The sequence below is a fragment of the Carassius carassius genome, chromosome 12, assembly GCF_963082965.1.
Source record: "Carassius carassius chromosome 12, fCarCar2.1, whole genome shotgun sequence".
Taxonomy (NCBI): Eukaryota; Metazoa; Chordata; class Actinopteri; order Cypriniformes; family Cyprinidae; genus Carassius; species Carassius carassius.
Window position 1 is genome coordinate 19,080,515 of NC_081766.1, and position 18,370 is coordinate 19,098,884.

An 18,370-nucleotide genomic window follows, 5' to 3' on the forward strand; every position below is an offset into this window, starting at 1 on the left:
ATTACATCGTATCGACTGAAATTAAGAAATATATTGTGATATAAATTTTGGCCATAATGTCCAGCCCTAGGCGTGTCTATTGCTTAAATTTGTGCGGGAGGCCAGTTGGGCCTCGTCGTCCACATTTGCTAGGTTTAATAACTTGGACATCCCTGCCTTGCAAGCTAGGACTCTTTCTGCATAACTTGCATGCACCTGCATACGCAGTACCGCTCTGAGCAGGAGTTTGGTGTAGCATCCCATCAGGGGCTTTACTTGTGCATTCTCTGCCCTCATGGGTGCCGGGGCTGTGCAAATCTTCTGCAATGATCACTCAGGCCGGGCGTGACCTACTCAGTCATCGCTTCAAAGTAACCTGAATCCTATGGCGAAGTGCCCTCTTATATAGCCAGATGGCCTCGACCATTCTTGCAGGCTTTAGGTTGATTCTGTTTGTTTTTGATTCTTTCAATATCAACCTTGGATTAAATTAGACTTTGTAGAAAAACAAACAATCATCCAAATTCATGTACAAATTGTCTTTACTTCAGCAGCGATGTGCAACATGAAATGTAATTCAAAATGAAATCGTATACAATGTTTTATCTTTGCCACAAATGACAGTGCTTAACTGGAAAAATAATCATAATATTGTTCATTTACGAACAACAAAAAAAAGAGGGCTTATTTTTTTTATATATACTTAGGTTTAACTTAGATACACAACTGTGTGCATATGCACAATCAAATCTCTCCTCTAAATTCTGATAGACATGTCATATCTGAACATGATTTTTTACCATCTTTAATGCTTGAATAAAATCCCTCCAACCTCCCTGGAGCTGAAGCAGCACTTGCAAGACTGCTGATACATGAATCATTCCTCCCAAATCGACAGGCAGTGAGGGGAGAACGTAAAATGATGCAGACATTCAGACTCCATTAAACCAGAGGAACCACAGAGGAACTGCTTCCATCACACAAAACCCATGTCAAATGAGGCACACGGAAAGGCACAAATACTCCATTTCACCAAAGCATCTTTAACATTTCCCACAATACACATGTAAAAAAATTCAGTCTTTGTTCACCTAGGACAGAGAGGATGGTGTGGTGCTCTTATGGCTTCTCAATTCTTATCGTTTTGAAAACTACAATACAAAATGGAAACCTTTCTGTTCAAAGAACAGCCATTACATAATTCTGCCATTTGGTGTTTGATACAGTACAGACCGTCAATACCAGGTCATCATTCAAGGCACCCAAATGAAAAAGTGGTGAATATAATCTATAGACTTGAAGATGTACAGCATTGCTTTTACTGATATCTGTGGTTCATCCATGGATGATTATGTAGAACTCTGAATAAAATGGAATCTTCAACACCCAACAACTTCTCTAAAGTAACGTCTTTGTTACTTTGTTGGGTTAAAACGTCTTGATTGAAACGAAACACTGAGACATTCGTATTTCAGTGAAGATACAGTTAAAGATGGATGTTGTGGTTAATTAAACATTGTTGTTCCCTACAGATTCTGGGAAAGGAAGGGCTTGCCAGATGAATACAGGGGTCTGTGGTCGTGCTGAACTCGGTCTCATATCTCTTCAGTTTGTCTCAAGCTCTGTCCTTACGCTTCAGCTTATTGAGCTTCTTTGTGCTGCTGTTCTTGTTGAGCAGCTTCATGACACGTTCCTTGTGATCCAGCACTTTCAACATGGAATCACGGGCTTCTGTGATCTGGTCCATCACCAGCTTGCAGCGCTGCATGTTCCCCTAAGCAGTGAAACGGTATCATAATTAATATCAATTGTGTAACTACAATTTTTAATTTTTGGTATCAGTAAGAATGTTTTTCTTCCGCAAAATTAAAACACTTTTATTCAGCAAAAACACGCTAAATTGATCAAAAGTGACAGTAAAACATTTATAATGTTAAAGAAGATTCTCATTTCAAATAAAAAATTTTTTTTCAATCTTTCTATTCAGCAAAGTATCTTAATTAAATTGCATCACGGTTTCCAGGTAAGCAGCACGACTGTTTTCAACATCGATATTAAGAAATGTTTCAAAATAGAAAATAATATTTCACAGTTTTACAAAATGTTTCAAAATATAATAATAATAATATTATTATTATTATTGAGAGATAATTATTTTGAGATCTGTTAAAGATTAAATTTTACAAGGTTAAATTACATTAAATCATTATTACAAAATAATTCAATTAAATCATTTATTGGTGTTTTAAAGTCTAATTTAAGTGAGCATTGCAATGAAGCATTGAAACCAATTAAATAAAACACGATTGAACCTGTATGAAACAGAACATGTGTGGGTAAAAGTAATCAGTGGCTTTTACCTGTACGAGTTCATTTATACGGTGAAGATCATCACTGGCTCCAGCCTTCTTCTTCGGAACGAGGCCTTCCTGGAGAGTCGTGAGGCGACTGTAAACATCACGCTCCAGATTCGTCTGCAGACAGGTGAAAAAACAACAACACTTATTCTGACATAAGCTTGACATAAAGACTGTCTGGTAATGAATTAAAGCGAAGGTCTCACCAGCTGCATGAGCTGAGCAGCGCAGAGGTGAATTTTCCAGCCCTGGGCTCTGCACACCACTCCTTTCTGATTGGCCACATCCTGTAGGGTGCCTTTCTTGTCCTCTGATTAGATAACACAAGCTAGTATTAATGAATGATGACGGACTATATAATTGTATAAATGCAAAACGGAGAATAAGATACTATGTGATGAGCTTAGACAGACCCTTGACACGGATGTCACTGTATCTCTGAAAGTGGTGGTATGCTGACTTCCAGGGGTTACGGTAGTGACGCAGGAGAGTGATCGGAGGCCGAACTCTGTTAGGAACATACCGAACTCCCTCTTCATCTGCAAGAAACAGATACAGATACACTTAATATAGGCATGAGAGGCTACAATGTCAAAAATGTACAGTACCACAGTTGCTGCCATCAGAGCAACTGCAGTTGCCATTCAAATCCAGGACAGCTTACAAACAGTTTGGCAGGATAATTCTGATCTTTATCTCTATGTCTTTTATCTTATTCCTGCAACTTTATTAAGTTTGGCCTCTGTTCAGTTATGTTACGACACTGTCACTGTTGCCACTTCATAATGTACTATTTAGAGCAAAGGTTGGCAGACTTTCACAGATAGAAGGCAGTGAGGAGTCTTAAGATATTCCACAAAGAGAAGAAGTAAAACTTTTTTTTCAGACATAGGAGAAACAACAATCAGACTTGTTAGTAAGTATCATTGTTGTGTTTGTTGTACTGGTTTTTAATTTGACCTTCAAATAACCTTCTTCCAAATAGTAGTTCTAAAATTAAAAAACCTCATTCTTATTAATGTATACATTTTTTTTCAGTTATTCAATAATAATGACTATTATTAAAATGATTTATATGATAAAAGTACACTTCTGAAGTAACATTTGATACGGTAACGGAAAACATATCATTTTTATGACATGTTATAATTATGAGAAAAAATCATTTTAATAAGATAATTATATTGTTTTTATGACATATCTTGTTTTTACAAGAAAAAAATGTTTTAACGAGAAAACGTTATTACGAGAAAAGATTTCATTAAGACATAATTGAGTGGAAAAAATGTGTGGCAGCAATGCATCACCGTAATACGAAATATCACAGAAGTATTTTTATTTATATATTTAATTTGTGCCGATTCCAATAGAATAAAATAATACAAATTCTAATAATAAATCTACAATTCTATTCTAATAAAATAAAATCAATGGAAAACACCACTGTCCTAAAAAGTGAAAACTTTAAGAAACAGCTTCATAGTAATAAAGCTTACCAATGTATTCTTTAGGAGGGGACTTGCGTTTCTCTGCACGTTGGCTGAGGGGTTTGGGTGGGAACTTTTCTTCATCTGTGCTGTTGGTCTCCATCATTTCGTTCTCCTCAGTGGAGATGACATGCTGTTGCTTGCGGGGCTTCTTTCTGGGTGAGGCTACAGGAGTGATGTCTGTGGCAGAGACTGCCAACATCTGTGCACCACTGTTTGGTCCTGATGCCACTGAGGAAAAAAAAATGCTTAATCAGTTAAACCATGAGCAGACTGATACTTCTGCCACCTGATTTGTGTTTCTCTGAAGTATAACATCATTCTACATCCTCTTTTCATTGTTTGAAATATCTAAAAATATTGGTTGAATGACTTAATCTCAATGTCAAATACAAGAGGATTTATTTTCAGGCTGATATCTATGTTTATATAGATATATATATTTTATATGGACTGACTATTAGTGTAAAATCTGGTATGCATGAAGATGCCACCTGTTTTTGTACTATCCAGAGGCTCCACCTCCTGCTTAATATTCATCTCTGGGAGGTTGGAGCTGATGGAACATGCGGAATTAGTGCTGACTGTTGGCTGAGTGGGCGGGGCCACTACATTGGCCATGGAGGGGACTGGCGGGGTGACTGACATGGCAGCAGGTATAGCTGAAAGAGCAGGAGTGGGGTGAGAGGGGGCTGTTGCTGATGTCAGAAGGGAGGTGAGAGGTTGAGAAGCCAGCTGGGAGGGAGGTTGAGGTTGCTGTTCAGTTCCCTGGCTAGGAATCGTCTCTACTGCTGCAGTTACTGATGGAGCGAGACTCATGTGGATATCTGGTTTGGGCTTCAGTCTGCCAAAGAGTTTAGAGATTTAGTGTATATAAAACTAAGCTGTAATTAAAGACCAAGTAATACTACAATGAGAAGGAAAAATTTATTAAATAATACAAGAGAACTTGTAAGAACAATTTGAAAACTCCATACCCTGCAGGACGAGTTGATCCTGATGCACTCCTGATGGGTCCATCGATTCTGGGGGTTGTGGAGTCAATGAGCGGACCTGGGATCAGGTTCTTCCTAACAGCAGCACTTAAATCAACAGAGACAGATTGGTGACACTTTTGAGAACATCAATATTTTTTCAAAAATAATTTTAAACTACTAAACTTTTTTCATACTAGAATTTACGGTAGATTTTCATCAGTGTTGCAATTGGTTATTAAAACAAAAACAATACAAAATTTGTTTTCAGTTATTAAAACAACGCTGAAATAAACTAAAATGCAATCATTTGGCAACAGACTAATATACAGGTGCATCTCAAATTAGAGTGTCATGGAAAAGTTAATTTCAGTATATCAACTAAAATGGTGAAATTTGTGTATTCAATAAATTCAATGCACACAGACTGAAGTAGTTTATCTTTGAATTGTGATGATTTTGGCTCACATTTAACAAAAACCCACCAATTCACTATCTCAACTTATTAGAATATGGTGACATGACAATTAGCTAATCAGCTCAAAACACCTGCAAAGGTTTCCTGAGCCTTCAAAATGGTCTCTCAGTTTGGTTCACTAGGCTACACAATCATGGCGAAGACTGCTGACAATCATTGACACCCTTCACAAGGAGGTAAGCTACAAACATTCATTTCCAAAGAAAATAGCTGTTCAAAGAGTGCTGTATCCAAGCATGCTAACAGGAAGAGTGGAAGGACAAAGTGTGGAAGAAAAAGATGCCCAACCAACCAAGAGAACCACAGCCTTATGAGGATTGTCAGGCAAAATGGATTCAAGAATTTGAGTGAACTTCACAGGGAATGGACTGAGGCTGGGGTCAAGGCATCAAGAGCCACCACACAGACGTGTCAGAGAATTTTGCTACAGCTGTCGTATTCTTCTTGTAAAGCCACCCCTGAACCACAGAAAACATCAGAGGCGTCTTACCTGGGCTAAGGAGAAGAGGAACTGGACTGTTGCCCAGTGGTCCAAAGTCCTCTTTTCAGATGAGAGCAAGTTTTATATTTCATTTGTAAACCAAGTTCATAGAGTCTGGAGGAAGGGTGGAGAAGCTCATAGCACAAGTTGCTTGAAGTCCAGTGTTAAGTTTCCACAGTCTGTGATGATTTGGGGTGCAGTGTCATCTGTTGGTGTTGGTCCATTGTGTTTTTTTGAAAACCAAAGTCAATGCACCCGTTTACCAAGAAATTCTGGAGCACTTCATGCTTCCTTCTGCTGACCAGCTTTTTGAAGATACAGATTTCATTTTCCAGCAGGATTTGGCACCTGCTTAAACTGCCAAAAGCACCAAAGGTTGGTTTAGTTACCACTGGCCAGCCAAAACTCACCAGACCTGAACCCCATAGAGAATCTATGGACTATTGTCAAGAGGAAAATGAGAAACAAGCGACTAAAAAAATGCAGATGAGATGAAGGCCACTGTCCAAGAAACCTGGGATTCCATACCACCTCAGCAGTGCCACAAACTGATCACCTCCATGCCACGCCGAATTTAGGCAGTAATTAAAGCAAACGGAGCCCCTACCAAGTATTGAGTACATGTACAGTAAATGAACATACTTTCCAGAAGGCCAACAATTCACTAAAAATGTCTTATGAAGAATTCTAATTTGTTGAGAAAGTGAATTGGTGGGTTTTTCTTAAATGTGAGCCAAAATCATCAAAATTAAAAGAACCAAAAGACTTAAACTACTTCAGTATGTGTGCACTTAATTTAATAGAAGAGTTTAACAATTTGGGTTAAATTACTGAAAAAAATTAACTTTTCCACGACATTCAAATTTATTGAGATGCACCTGTAGATAGCCCCTATCACACTGCGATTCCAGAAAATACACGGGGAATGTGTCTCGGCAATTGTTCCCGGGTCTTTAGATTTTGCTCCTTTCACACAGCCAGTGATTAACCGGAATCTGTGCGTTCACACACAACCTGTAAAGGTTCCGTAATGACAATTTACGAGTCGAAAACGCTAGGCACGTTAACCTTCACTTAAGCTGGTGAATGAGCTCAGTTTCAGCGTGGATAGTGAGGAACTACCTGATCTCTGCTTCATTACAGTTTGCACATATCTTTTTGTCGCGAGCGTTGATCTGCCTTCAAAACACCCGGTAAAAGAGTAGCACGATGATGATTAACTAATTAGCAATTAGTAACAGAGTTCCTTTAATGTAAGGAAAAAATATTCGTTGAAATTGTTAGGCAGTAAAGGAAGAATCATGGTAGTAGTCCTTCATTTCTTGTAATTTCTGGACAAGATGACTTTCATTACTGCAGAACAGTATTAAATGTTTTCTTGAATTAGAAGATACAATGTGGGAGGAAAATTGACAATGCAAACAAAACTTTAGTACTCCTAAACTGATTTTCTTCATTTCCAAAATAGAATTTCTTATTCTTTTTGCTGGTAATGATGGGGTGAAATATGACATGGTTCTGGATTCCTTTTTATTTTAGACAATATGAATTTAATCTACGCATACAGGAAATACGTTTAAATATATAAACTGATGCAGGACTCTCTTGTATTTTTTGCTGGTAAATAAGACATTGACATCTCATAGTGAGATTTACATTTAAACAATTTTACAGAGAACCTGACAATAATGTGTTTTTAATGCTCACCCCTCATTGATAGGTTTCTTGCGCAAAATGCTGGGTCGAGGGGATGTCACAAGTGAGGAGGCTCCAGCGTTGGCACTCTGATTGTGCGTCTGGGCCACAGTGGTGGCAGGCTGACTATTGCTGAATGCATTGCTTATAGAGCTAGCCACTAGTGTGGAACCATCGGCCAGAACAACTGAAAAAAAACAGAAACACTCATCTATACTATTTTTTTTAAACTTTGAGAAATGATGCTTGTTATGAACACATGAACTGAAGGCGGATCTCACGATTCAGAGCTGATCTCAGGTGCCTCACCTGAAGCTTTAGACTCTGTTGGGGGCTGTTGTTGGCTGACTGCTGTAGGCTGAATGCTCGGGGCGGTGATCTGGGCAGACGTATGCAGGCCCTGGGCTGGGATGGGCGTTGGTTGCATGCCCTGTGCAGTAATGGAAGTCGGTTGGATGTTCTGAGGGTTTATCTGGGTGATGCGGTCCACCGTCATCAGCTGCATAGAGTTCAGATGAACTGCAGACGCGACTCCTACACTAGCTTGGGCGGTCATGGCTGCACTGGGCGTCTGAGCAGTTACTGTGTCCACATGACAAACAAATATTAATAATCTAAAGCCAACATTTTTAATAACCACTAATATAAATCAAGTTTGCAGTGAAAGGAAATAATTTCTCTATCTATTTTGATTAAGCACCATGGTACCTGAATAAGGGCGTATAGATGACACAGAGCTGGTGATGGGGGTGTACGTGTGGGTCAGTGGGTACGGTGCTGAAGGGTAGGTGGGCAGGAAGTACTGAAACTGCACTGGAACAGACTGTCTGTGGAGAGACATAAACATCACATTAAAAGCAGGGCACACAGACATATGGTTTTCTTAACTGAACCCTAAACCAGTTTGCTGCCAAAAACACATTTTAAATGTAAAAAGCTTATGTCCTTTAACATTTTGAATAGACAGGATTTATACCTGTTGTCAGTGCGGTTCTCCATGGTGATGGGGTTGGGAGAAGAGCGGTGACCAGAGATAGGGATAAGGTTGCCCCTTTCTCCAGTGTAATCGGATTGGATACGTGGTGACGTGTGTGTGATGGGCTGTGGGACCACTTTAGCTAAAACAGGTGGGGCAAAATCGACAGTAAATTCCATCATTTAAAGCTTTCACCTTTTTAAAAGCAACATCTTCCTGGAAAATCTGCTTGTAAAACAATGTAAACAACAGCTCTGTTGTAAAGTACTGTGTAAAGGCATCATAGGTGCATTCCCAGTGTCAAAGCTTTGGCATCAAAATAGTCAGACTGTTAAATGAATACATGCAGTGTTTCCTGCATTCAACTAATGTCATTTTACAGTCAGTATGCCTCCAGGCAGCTACTTCCAGCCATGCAAGTACAGCTCCTATTTGTTTGAATTCAGAAAGAATGAAATCCATGTAAATCACAATTAAATGATATATTTCAAACCAAGAATAAAATCACAACAATGATCTGACAACTTTGAAAATTGTGTTGTGTGTTCCCGGCATAAGTGTGTTAAGGACTGTTCCACAGTTGCATGTGCAAAAATTGTTTATGGTTCAACAAACATAAAACATTGTTTAAACCCTTTCCATTAAATATATGTGAAAATTAATATAAATGTTGAAAATATTCATGCTGCATAATATCTTTGTGGAAACTAATACAGGATTTTTCAGGACTTTTGGATGAATAGAAATAGTTTACAACAATGTTTATTCTTTGCTGAATCTTTTAATTCTGACCCGTAAACTTTAGCATTGTAGTTTATGTAATCAAACAGCCACCACGTGATATTTCGATTTGTGTACGATTGGATTGTTCGGTTTCTGATTCTACCCATATAGAAAATATTATTGATCACATTTCACCATTCAAATTTCATAGTTTTAAACCAATAAATAACTTGCTGGTTGCAAAATATTAGTAACAAGCAATTAATAATCTGCTCAAACTGTTATTATAGTCTTAAACTGATAAAAAAAAAAAGTTACAAATGGTTAATCAGTTTTTATATACTACATCATACTACACTGAATGTCACAAATGTTAACAAATCTGACTAATAAGTATGAAATATCTCTAGCATTTCTTGATATATTTACAGTATTTGACAATACCTGCTACAATACAAAAACTATATACTTCTGTGCTACTAGAAATAAAAACCATTCCAGAGCAGATGAGCTAAAGGTAACTTACCCACAGGGATGGTGGATGTGGTCACTGCTGTGGCATGAGAGGAGTGGGAGGCCACAGTCATAGTGACAATGCTGCTACTGGATATTTGAGTGTGTGTGGTGGAGCCTTTAAAAATAACACAGCAGGTCATTAGTTCTGTAATACATATGTAAACATAATAGACTATGCAATTTACATGGAAGCCACTGGTGTGTAGAGTAGATTTAACACTTGCCTGTTGTAGTTGGTGATGGTGCAGTACTGGTGGCCTGAATTGGAGCAACTGTTGCGGCAGCAAGAGGTGTCACAGTGCTGAAAATGGGCTTCTATGACAGAGCAAACGAGAGGTGTTACTTCCTGTTTATATATATATATATATATATACACACACACATAATTTCAAAAAGGATGGAGCACAATGATGTCAACCTGTGCAACAGAGTGAGAAAGGGCTTTCTGAGCAGCAATGGCAGGGTGGGAGGGGAGGGTGATGCGTGTGGGTGTGTCCCGTGAGGGCGGAGGGCGCTGGATACTCAGGGTCGCTTGGGGTGGGTGGATTGTCACCGCTGAGCGTCTGGAATCCAGAAAAACAAAACCATATTTTCTACAATTCAACTACTATAAATAATAGAGATTCACAGTAATGATCACATCAAAAAGCATCAAAACAACATTTATTGTTTGAATTTTCTGGAAAAAAGGACATATTTTAAGATGAGACTTTGTTTCTTATTAAAACTAATAATAGATAAAACTGGAAGTTTCCAATGAAGATCCACTCACTCATGCAGTGGTTAAAAAATTGCTGTATTTGTTCGGTACACATGAACTGAACCGAAAGACCCAAACATTTTCGGCACGAATGTGTGTACCGTTACACCCCTGACAAACATACCATGTAGTGGTCGACTAATATATCGCAAAGGCAACATATCGGCCAATATTTGATTTTTTTTTTTTATATCGCCATTGGTCGATAGGTTTTTGTTTTGTTGATGTTTTTGAGCCAGTACATTTATTTTGACAGCGCTGCCGGGGCACACAGCGCTCACATTCTCTCTAGTCATTGTTTGCTGCTGCTGTTTAACGTCTAATAAACATGTAATTTCACAAAACTTGCTTTCAACAGAGTAGAATCCAGCTGTGAGATCTTGTGAAGCAGCTTCATTGGAGACACGTGATTGACAGACTTTAAACTCATATTCATGTCATGTACTGTGCTGTATGAAAAAAATTGATACCTTGGCTTTTTTTTGAAAAAAATATTACAAAAGCACACAAACTACTTAGATTACTGAGTGCCTTATTACTTAGTGTTTAATTCCTATATATATATATATATATATATATATATATATATAAACTTCTTTAGTGAAAAATACCATAATAGGATTACAGGATCAAGAAGTTATCTAAAAATGTTTTATTTTGTATATTTAGTTTTTTCATTTACATCTTTCCACGGTTGAAACACTGATTAAGCGATTACATGATTCAGTAAGCCGAATATGATTTCAGGAATTTGTTCTATATCTTTCAGCATATCTTCTTATTTTCATTCACATTTATTTCTTGTTATAACTAGTAAAGAGAAAGAGATGTTTAGCTCATGTGTGCTCTGTGGTGCCGCTTGAACCTGAGATAAAGGTCTGTCCAGCCTCTATACATATATATATATATATAAAAGAGCATAAAAATTACATTTGTTTAATTTTCATAATACAAGTGACAGAATTTGAAACATCAGACTTATATAAAACCTTATTCTGATTATAGGAAGGTAGGCGAGCTACAAATGTTTAGAGAAGTTTTGTTCATGTATCACCTAAAAATAGAAAAAACTAAAAGGTACTTGGAATCAAAAAATAGACTGATTAAAATGAGTAATTGATATTGGCAACTCAGCACTAGTGTCCACACACCTGACATGTTTACCTGTTGTAACTTATTCTGACACAGTCAAAACGCACAATCAAAGAAGTGCTAATTAACTGTCATAATTTCTAAAGCAGATGCATCTTACCCATGTAACATGTCTCCAGAGTGGGCAGCTACTGTGGTGATAACCGGAGACTGAGGTCTGGTGGCAGTCACTGGAGCCACTACTGTAGGCAGCACTGCCGTAGAGGTAGTGACTAAAGGCCTAGACTGTAATACAAACAGATATGTATGAAATACTTCAGGATTTGTAAATTAATCTGTGTTCAATAGAACTCAGAACATGCGTTAGCTATATTAACCTGAATCGGTTGGTGGATAATGTGCTGGACTGTTGGCGGTCCCATGGCAGAGCTCGGACAGGCTGCTGGTCTCAGCACTGTGGTTCCTTTGGAACTTGACATCACAGCTGCAGCAGCTGCTCCTGTGATGACAGAACAAATCAGTCAGGGCACCAACATTACAACTGGTTGAAATGATACTCTGGCTGAAATCTGTAACTCGCCTCTGGGTAAATGGGAGGTGAAGGGATGCTGAGGAGCAGCAGAGGAGCCAATTTGCAGAGCAGGGGCTCCACTGCGGATGATTTGCACATTGGTCATTAGATGATGCAGGTTACCGGTGTGACCCTAATTGTGCCAAAACAACAATTAAAAGCAAACCAAAAGACAGCAAGACCTACTAATGGGGAAATAAGTCCCGCTTTTTTAGAATGTATAAAATAGATCTTTTTTTTTTTTTTTTTTATTAATGTAAATGTACAAATTTTTATTAAGTTAAATAATTATGACAGGAATAAAGACAATTTTTTTTAATATTATATATACATTTACATAGAATATTTAGAATACAGAATATATAGAATATATATATATATAAAATACTGAAATAAAATGTTCCAACATAATTACATTTCAGTATTATCAGTATTATAATCCGTATTATCCGCAGAACTCATTTTTATCACACCACCACAAAACGGTTCAGAAATCTAAATTTATATGAACACTGGAAAAAATTATTACATGCAACACTTGTTTTTGCCCCCATTTTTGCCTCATGCAGTGCAACATCTCCTTCACATAGAGTTGATCAGGTTGTTGATTGTGGCCTGTGTAATGTTGGTCCACTCCTCTTCAATGGCTGTGTGAAGTTGCTTGATATTGGCAGGATCTGGAACACGCTGTCATATACACCGATCTAGAGCATCCCAAACATGCTCATTATCACGCTGCAGAATGAGGTGATGGTCTTGGATAAATGGCACAACAATGGGCCTCAGAATTTCGTCACGGTATATCTATCCATGCACTCAAAATGCCATCAATAAAATGCACCTGTGTTCGTTGTCCATAACATACGCCTGCCCATACCATAACCCCACCCCACCATGGGCCACTCGATCCACAACGTTGACATCAGCAAACCGCTCACTTACACGACGCCATACATGCTGTCTGCCATCTGCCCTGTACAGTGAAAACCGGGATTCATCCATAAAGACAACACCTCTCAAAAGTGCCAAACTCCATTGAATGTGAGCTTTTGCCCATTTAAGTCAGTTACGACAATGAACTGCAGTCAAGTCGAGACCCCAATGAGGACAACGAGCATGTAGATGAGCTTCCCTGAGATGGTTTCTGACAGTTTGTGCAGAAATTCTTTGGCTATGCAAACCGATTGTTGCAGTAGCTGTCCGGGTGGCTGGTCTTGGAGGTGAAGATGCTGGATGTGGGGGTTCTGGGCTGGTGTGGTTACACGTGGTCTGCGGTTGTGAGGCCGGTTGGATGTACTGCCAAATTCTCTGAAAACGCCTTTGGAGATGGCTTATGAAACAATGAACATTCAATTCACAGGCAACAGCTCTGGTGGACGACATCTGTGGCATTGTGCTGTGGGATAAAACTGCACATTTTAGAGTGGCCTTTTATTGTGGCCAGCCTAAGGCACACCAGTGCAATAATCATGCTGTCTAATCATTCATCACCGCCCTGCCCGATAGGCTATCTTGAATAATGATATAAAATTATTTCCTTGATTCACATTTTTCACTCACTTGTAGGGGTAAAACAGATCATAGTTGATTGTTTGCACTTGTTTCTAAGCCATGGCGACTTAAACATTCAAGCATTTTAAACCATTCGCGTGCACTGACAGCCGCGTTTCACAATGCACGTACACAGAATTGATTCCTCTTTTGCATATCGTTGCTTCTGATTGAACACATACATTATCTCAAAATAACTGTCTGCAAGTATTCTCATAAACATAGTCGGTTATGTCTATAAATACCTGCTGTTCCATTATGAGCCACCTGCTGTCAGAGAGAGACATTTGCGTCTCATTCACAAAGCTAAAATCAGACTATTCTGTTTTGCTTCAAATTTTGAACTTATACAATCTAAACAACTTGTATTTAGCATCTTTTTTGGATCGTAATTCAAATGCAGTGGGTGTCTCTGATTTTAAATAGAGCACAGGCAAAGCCTTTGTTCATATGAAGAGATAGTAATGGTTTCAAATTTTTATGTAATGCAAGATAAATCACAATTACAGAAAACAATGTTTTTGACTAAAAAAAAAAACTTACTGTATTTTCCGGACTATAAGTCACACTTTTTTTCATAGTTTGGCTGCTCCTGCGACTTATAGTCAGGTGCGACTTATTTATCAAAATTAATTTGACATGAACCAAGAGAAAACATTACCGTCTACAGCCGCAAGAGGGCGCTCTATGCTGCTCAGTGCTCAGTCCTGTAGACTGTAATGTTTTCTCTTGGTTCTAAATAAATGCGACTTATAGTCCAGTGCGACTTATATGTTTTTTTTCCTCATCATGGCATATTTTTGGACTGATGCGACTTATACTCAGGTGCGACTTATAGTCCGAAAAATACGGTATATGCAATTTGAAAAACTTCTAATGCAGAAAAATTGATTCAAATTTGTTTTATTTAAAGTTTTACTAACCTGCTGACCACTGATGGTTGCCACAGGAATACCAGAGGCCTGTGTAGACTCCATGGTAGCGGTGATATGACCAGACACCTTAGGGGGGAGAGTGAGGTGGCCCGGTGTTGACAAAGGTGCTGGAGCTATTACACGGCTTGTCATGGGTGACTTCAGAGCAGACTGGAGTGAAGAGAAGAGAGATGTAGGCAAACATGGACATTCCCTTTTACATTTGCTTACTTTTGACTTTTCAGGGAGTCTACAAGGGGAATCAGGTTTATTAACTGACAGTACTTTCAAAATTCTGGTATACCTTCAGAGGACCCTCAGTGAAAGCTAGGGAAAGACCCTGAGGGAGGTGGGATGGTGCTGTTGACACAGAGACAGGTGCGCCTGGCTGGATGGGAAGGTGCTGAGGGAGAGGAGGGAGCAATGACTGAGCTGTTCCGTGGGGCGGGGGCTGAGTCTGGGGTTGGGGGTAGGGTCGCACCACTACCGTCTCCTGCTTGTCATCTCTGAACGCTGTGGATCCGCTGGACATCAGCTCACGTGAAGCATGATTTGAGTCTTCATGTCCTCCTTAAAGGAACCACATTACGTCAGTTGATGGTGTAAACAGTTTAATAACATATAAATATATCTGGAAGATAAATTCAAGACTGTTTGTTTATAATCATCTGAATGAGCATAACATTTCCAAAGGGTTGTTGAGGACTGTAATTGAGAACCGCTGCTTTAGGTAAGCTATTACATGTAGCAAAGATGAAAACAAAATGCCATCAAATCGTTTCTGAAGACAGTCAAAACCTTCAGAGGTACATTCATATAATTAGTATATTCATTTGAATGATTCCCTTAGGACTCTTTTACAACCTCCCAGCTTTTCCGCCCTGTTTTGACTCAAAACTAAACTACTCTGCTGTGCGCACCTGAGACTTTTACCGAAAACGGTGCTTTATGCTGGACAATATTCATTTATCACCAGTTGTTCAAATCACGGTAATCTAATACGGTTTTAATGATAATAAGAAGAGGAAACGGTAATACTAACCATGGCGAATTTTACCATGATTTATCGTTAAAATCGGTAATCGTTACATCCCTAAAATAAAGCAGACCAGTACAGAACGTACATACACTCGAGTTGGCCTATGTTTATTGTGTTTATATTGTCTCACAACACACAAAGATAATGGTGTGCTAAGCAAAGTTTCTTTCGTTGCTTTGTGTTTTCTGTTCCTAAGCCACTCTCCATCCAGAAATCTTAAAGAAAGCATGTCTCGAGATCATTTCGCTATCAGATAAGCTCTCTTCTCGGCTCACTCGGAGTACAGCTGCGCTTACCTGGAGTCATGAAAGCAGTGATGGACAGCTGTCTTTCCTCAGTCACATGACTGTTTGGATTTCATGTGATTTCTCATTGTGGTGGTGGTATAACTCCGTTTCACTGATTCATTTGATCAAAAGTCATTCTATTTTGTAAGATCTTTTAGTGAGATCATTTGTAGTAAATCCAAACTTTGCAACATTCTATGATCAGATACAATCAAGTTGATAACACTATCCACAGCGCCACCCAGTGCTTTTAGTAATAACTGAATTTTAGTTTGAGGGCTTAGGACTGATCATGGATTCCCTGCATTTATGGCCAGCAAAGCTACACTTAGTAAAATTTGAATTGCGTTTTATTTTTCTAATAATAATAATTACAGATAGAATGTGCACACCCCTAATCATTATCAGAGGTTTTATAGTGGAAAATGCACTTTGCTTGCTAAACCTCATGTTGTATTGTTTGTTTTGCCCAAAGAGTTGTTGTATCAACTTAATTTATGAGGGCATCACAGCTGGTCAAAGTTTCTGATTTGTTTCGAATTTCTTCTAAACTTATTTACAGACTACAATTTTGGATGATCTTGGATTTTATCCTTCTAATATCCTAACATCTGCAATACTGTGATGAACCAAGGACATTTGTGATAACTCAAGCGTTTAATGTTGGTAGGACTTGATTTTTGTGATGTTTGAATTTGAAGTGGTATGCTCTTCTAAAAAGTGTATTAAAACATGTTATTCAATGGTGATTGAGCCCCCTTCATTTTCTTTGTGACTTCTGAATTTACTAATGTTCTATTAAGCATTCACTAACATTACAGTCTAGTTCTTTATATTAGTCTGTATTAGTCAATGTGTCTTAAACCTGTGTTCTTCTGACTTCCTGGTAGTCCTGTAGTGTTGCTGCCTGGTGTTTGCCCTTGTCCCAGGCCAGATGGGAGTCCTGGATGTGGATACTGCTGAGAACTCATCTTCACGACCTCTCACGTTCTTCCTGAAAAATCAGAGGGTAAAAAGGACATAATGTAGTGTGAAATAGAGAATGAATGTGTTTAATTTAAACAAAAGACTACATCACATTGGCTGTAAGTTATTACTAGATATCTGAGATGCTCACATTAGAGAAATGTTGTACAAAACCATATGCTGAACCAAACCAGTCAGTATCTTGTGTTCAGACAGTTCCTTTTCATGCAGTATGTTATAAAACCAAAAACAATAACTATTAAGTTAAATAAACCACAAAATAACCCGAAGTGAAGGTATTTGTATAGGTATATTCACAAATATAAATAGCAATGCCCTTCTCGCCACAGTGTCATCTTAATTAAATACGTTTACTAGGGTAAGATAACCTTTCCTCTAACGACAAATACGTAATGAACACCACGTAATAGCAAAGTAAACTGGCTGTATTATTTCTGAACGCTGCTGATTGTAACATTGACGACTGTCAGGACACCAAATCGAGCAGCTTTTGTTCCTGGGTGGGCTCGTAAGTTACTGTTCATTATGTAACGTTAGATGTTAAACATGTAGTCCAATTTCAAATACAGAACAGTAAATAACGTAACCCATAAACCTTTCTTTTATATGATAAAAGAATGAGTTTTAGAATCAAAACAGTCGCAGCTGCTAGTAGCCCAAAGATCTTACGAGTCATTTCAACGAGAAATTATAATTTCCCTTAGATACGCATTTACGGTGGCAATTCTGAAACTGTAGGAAGGTAAATGCGACGAAAACTTTATCCTAGAAGCGTCGTTGTTTACACAAATGCAAAATTGCAGATTTACCGTAAACACGACGCCTGCCCTCTCCATCCGTTTCGTATCCCGGCAAACCGAACATTGGCATCTAAGGGAATCTAGCTGCAGTAAGTCACTTCCTGTCTCGAATTTCAAAATAAAAGTCATCCGGATTCCACTCGTCGAGTCCGTGAACATGATAAGGTCGCTGACGTATTCCTGAAAAGAATCATGTACACATGGCCTTTAGCTGTATATATCAAATCACACTACTTATAACGACCCTAAATGTTTACACGGTTTACTCCTCCACATTCTGTCATCGTTTTAGATGTTTTAGGTCTGTATTTAGGTCATTCCAATAATTTGGTGCCTTTCTCCACTGCAAGTGATGGAATTTATATTATTAAATTGGAAGCGGTTAGAATCAGGGACACGTTATCTATCGATTCAAATGCAAAAATTCTACAATTTCATACTATTTAAGTCTGCTAGACTATTATATGTTTATAACAGTCTGGAAAATGTGTCAGTCATGTTTAAAATGTTGCATTAAATAATGAGCTTGAGATGTATGACTTTTTTCTTTCATCCTGAAAGGCAAGTAATTGTAGGTATGTCATATAAAGTCATATGAAAAGTAAATTTATAAACACACATACTGATAAAAAATACTAAATGGAGAACAAGATTTAATGGTTCCACAATTTAAGCCTTCAGTCAGTGTAAGGTGGCCTTTATA

The 18,370-nt window shown here is 38.3% G+C and overlaps 1 protein-coding gene across 1 annotated transcript; it reads right to left on the reverse strand.

Moving 5' to 3' along the window:
- Nucleotides 1-503: 503 nt before the first annotated feature.
- LOC132155042 (histone deacetylase complex subunit SAP130-like) lies at nucleotides 504-17,771 on the reverse strand. The gene is made up of 21 exons (XM_059563809.1): nucleotides 17,677-17,771; nucleotides 16,746-16,874; nucleotides 14,859-15,124; nucleotides 14,564-14,725; nucleotides 12,099-12,222; nucleotides 11,896-12,017; nucleotides 11,679-11,803; nucleotides 10,085-10,229; nucleotides 9,891-9,981; nucleotides 9,677-9,781; nucleotides 8,428-8,569; nucleotides 8,160-8,278; nucleotides 7,761-8,033; nucleotides 7,464-7,638; nucleotides 4,801-4,905; nucleotides 4,318-4,667; nucleotides 3,833-4,054; nucleotides 2,750-2,875; nucleotides 2,543-2,646; nucleotides 2,340-2,453; nucleotides 504-1,753 (listed from the first exon to the last, which is right to left on the reverse strand). The coding sequence occupies exons 2-21, from the start codon at nucleotides 16,849-16,851 to the stop codon at nucleotides 1,595-1,597; spliced, it is 3,135 nt and encodes a 1,044-aa protein (XP_059419792.1). The 5' UTR covers nucleotides 16,852-16,874; nucleotides 17,677-17,771; the 3' UTR covers nucleotides 504-1,594.
- Nucleotides 17,772-18,370: the final 599 nt, after the last annotated feature.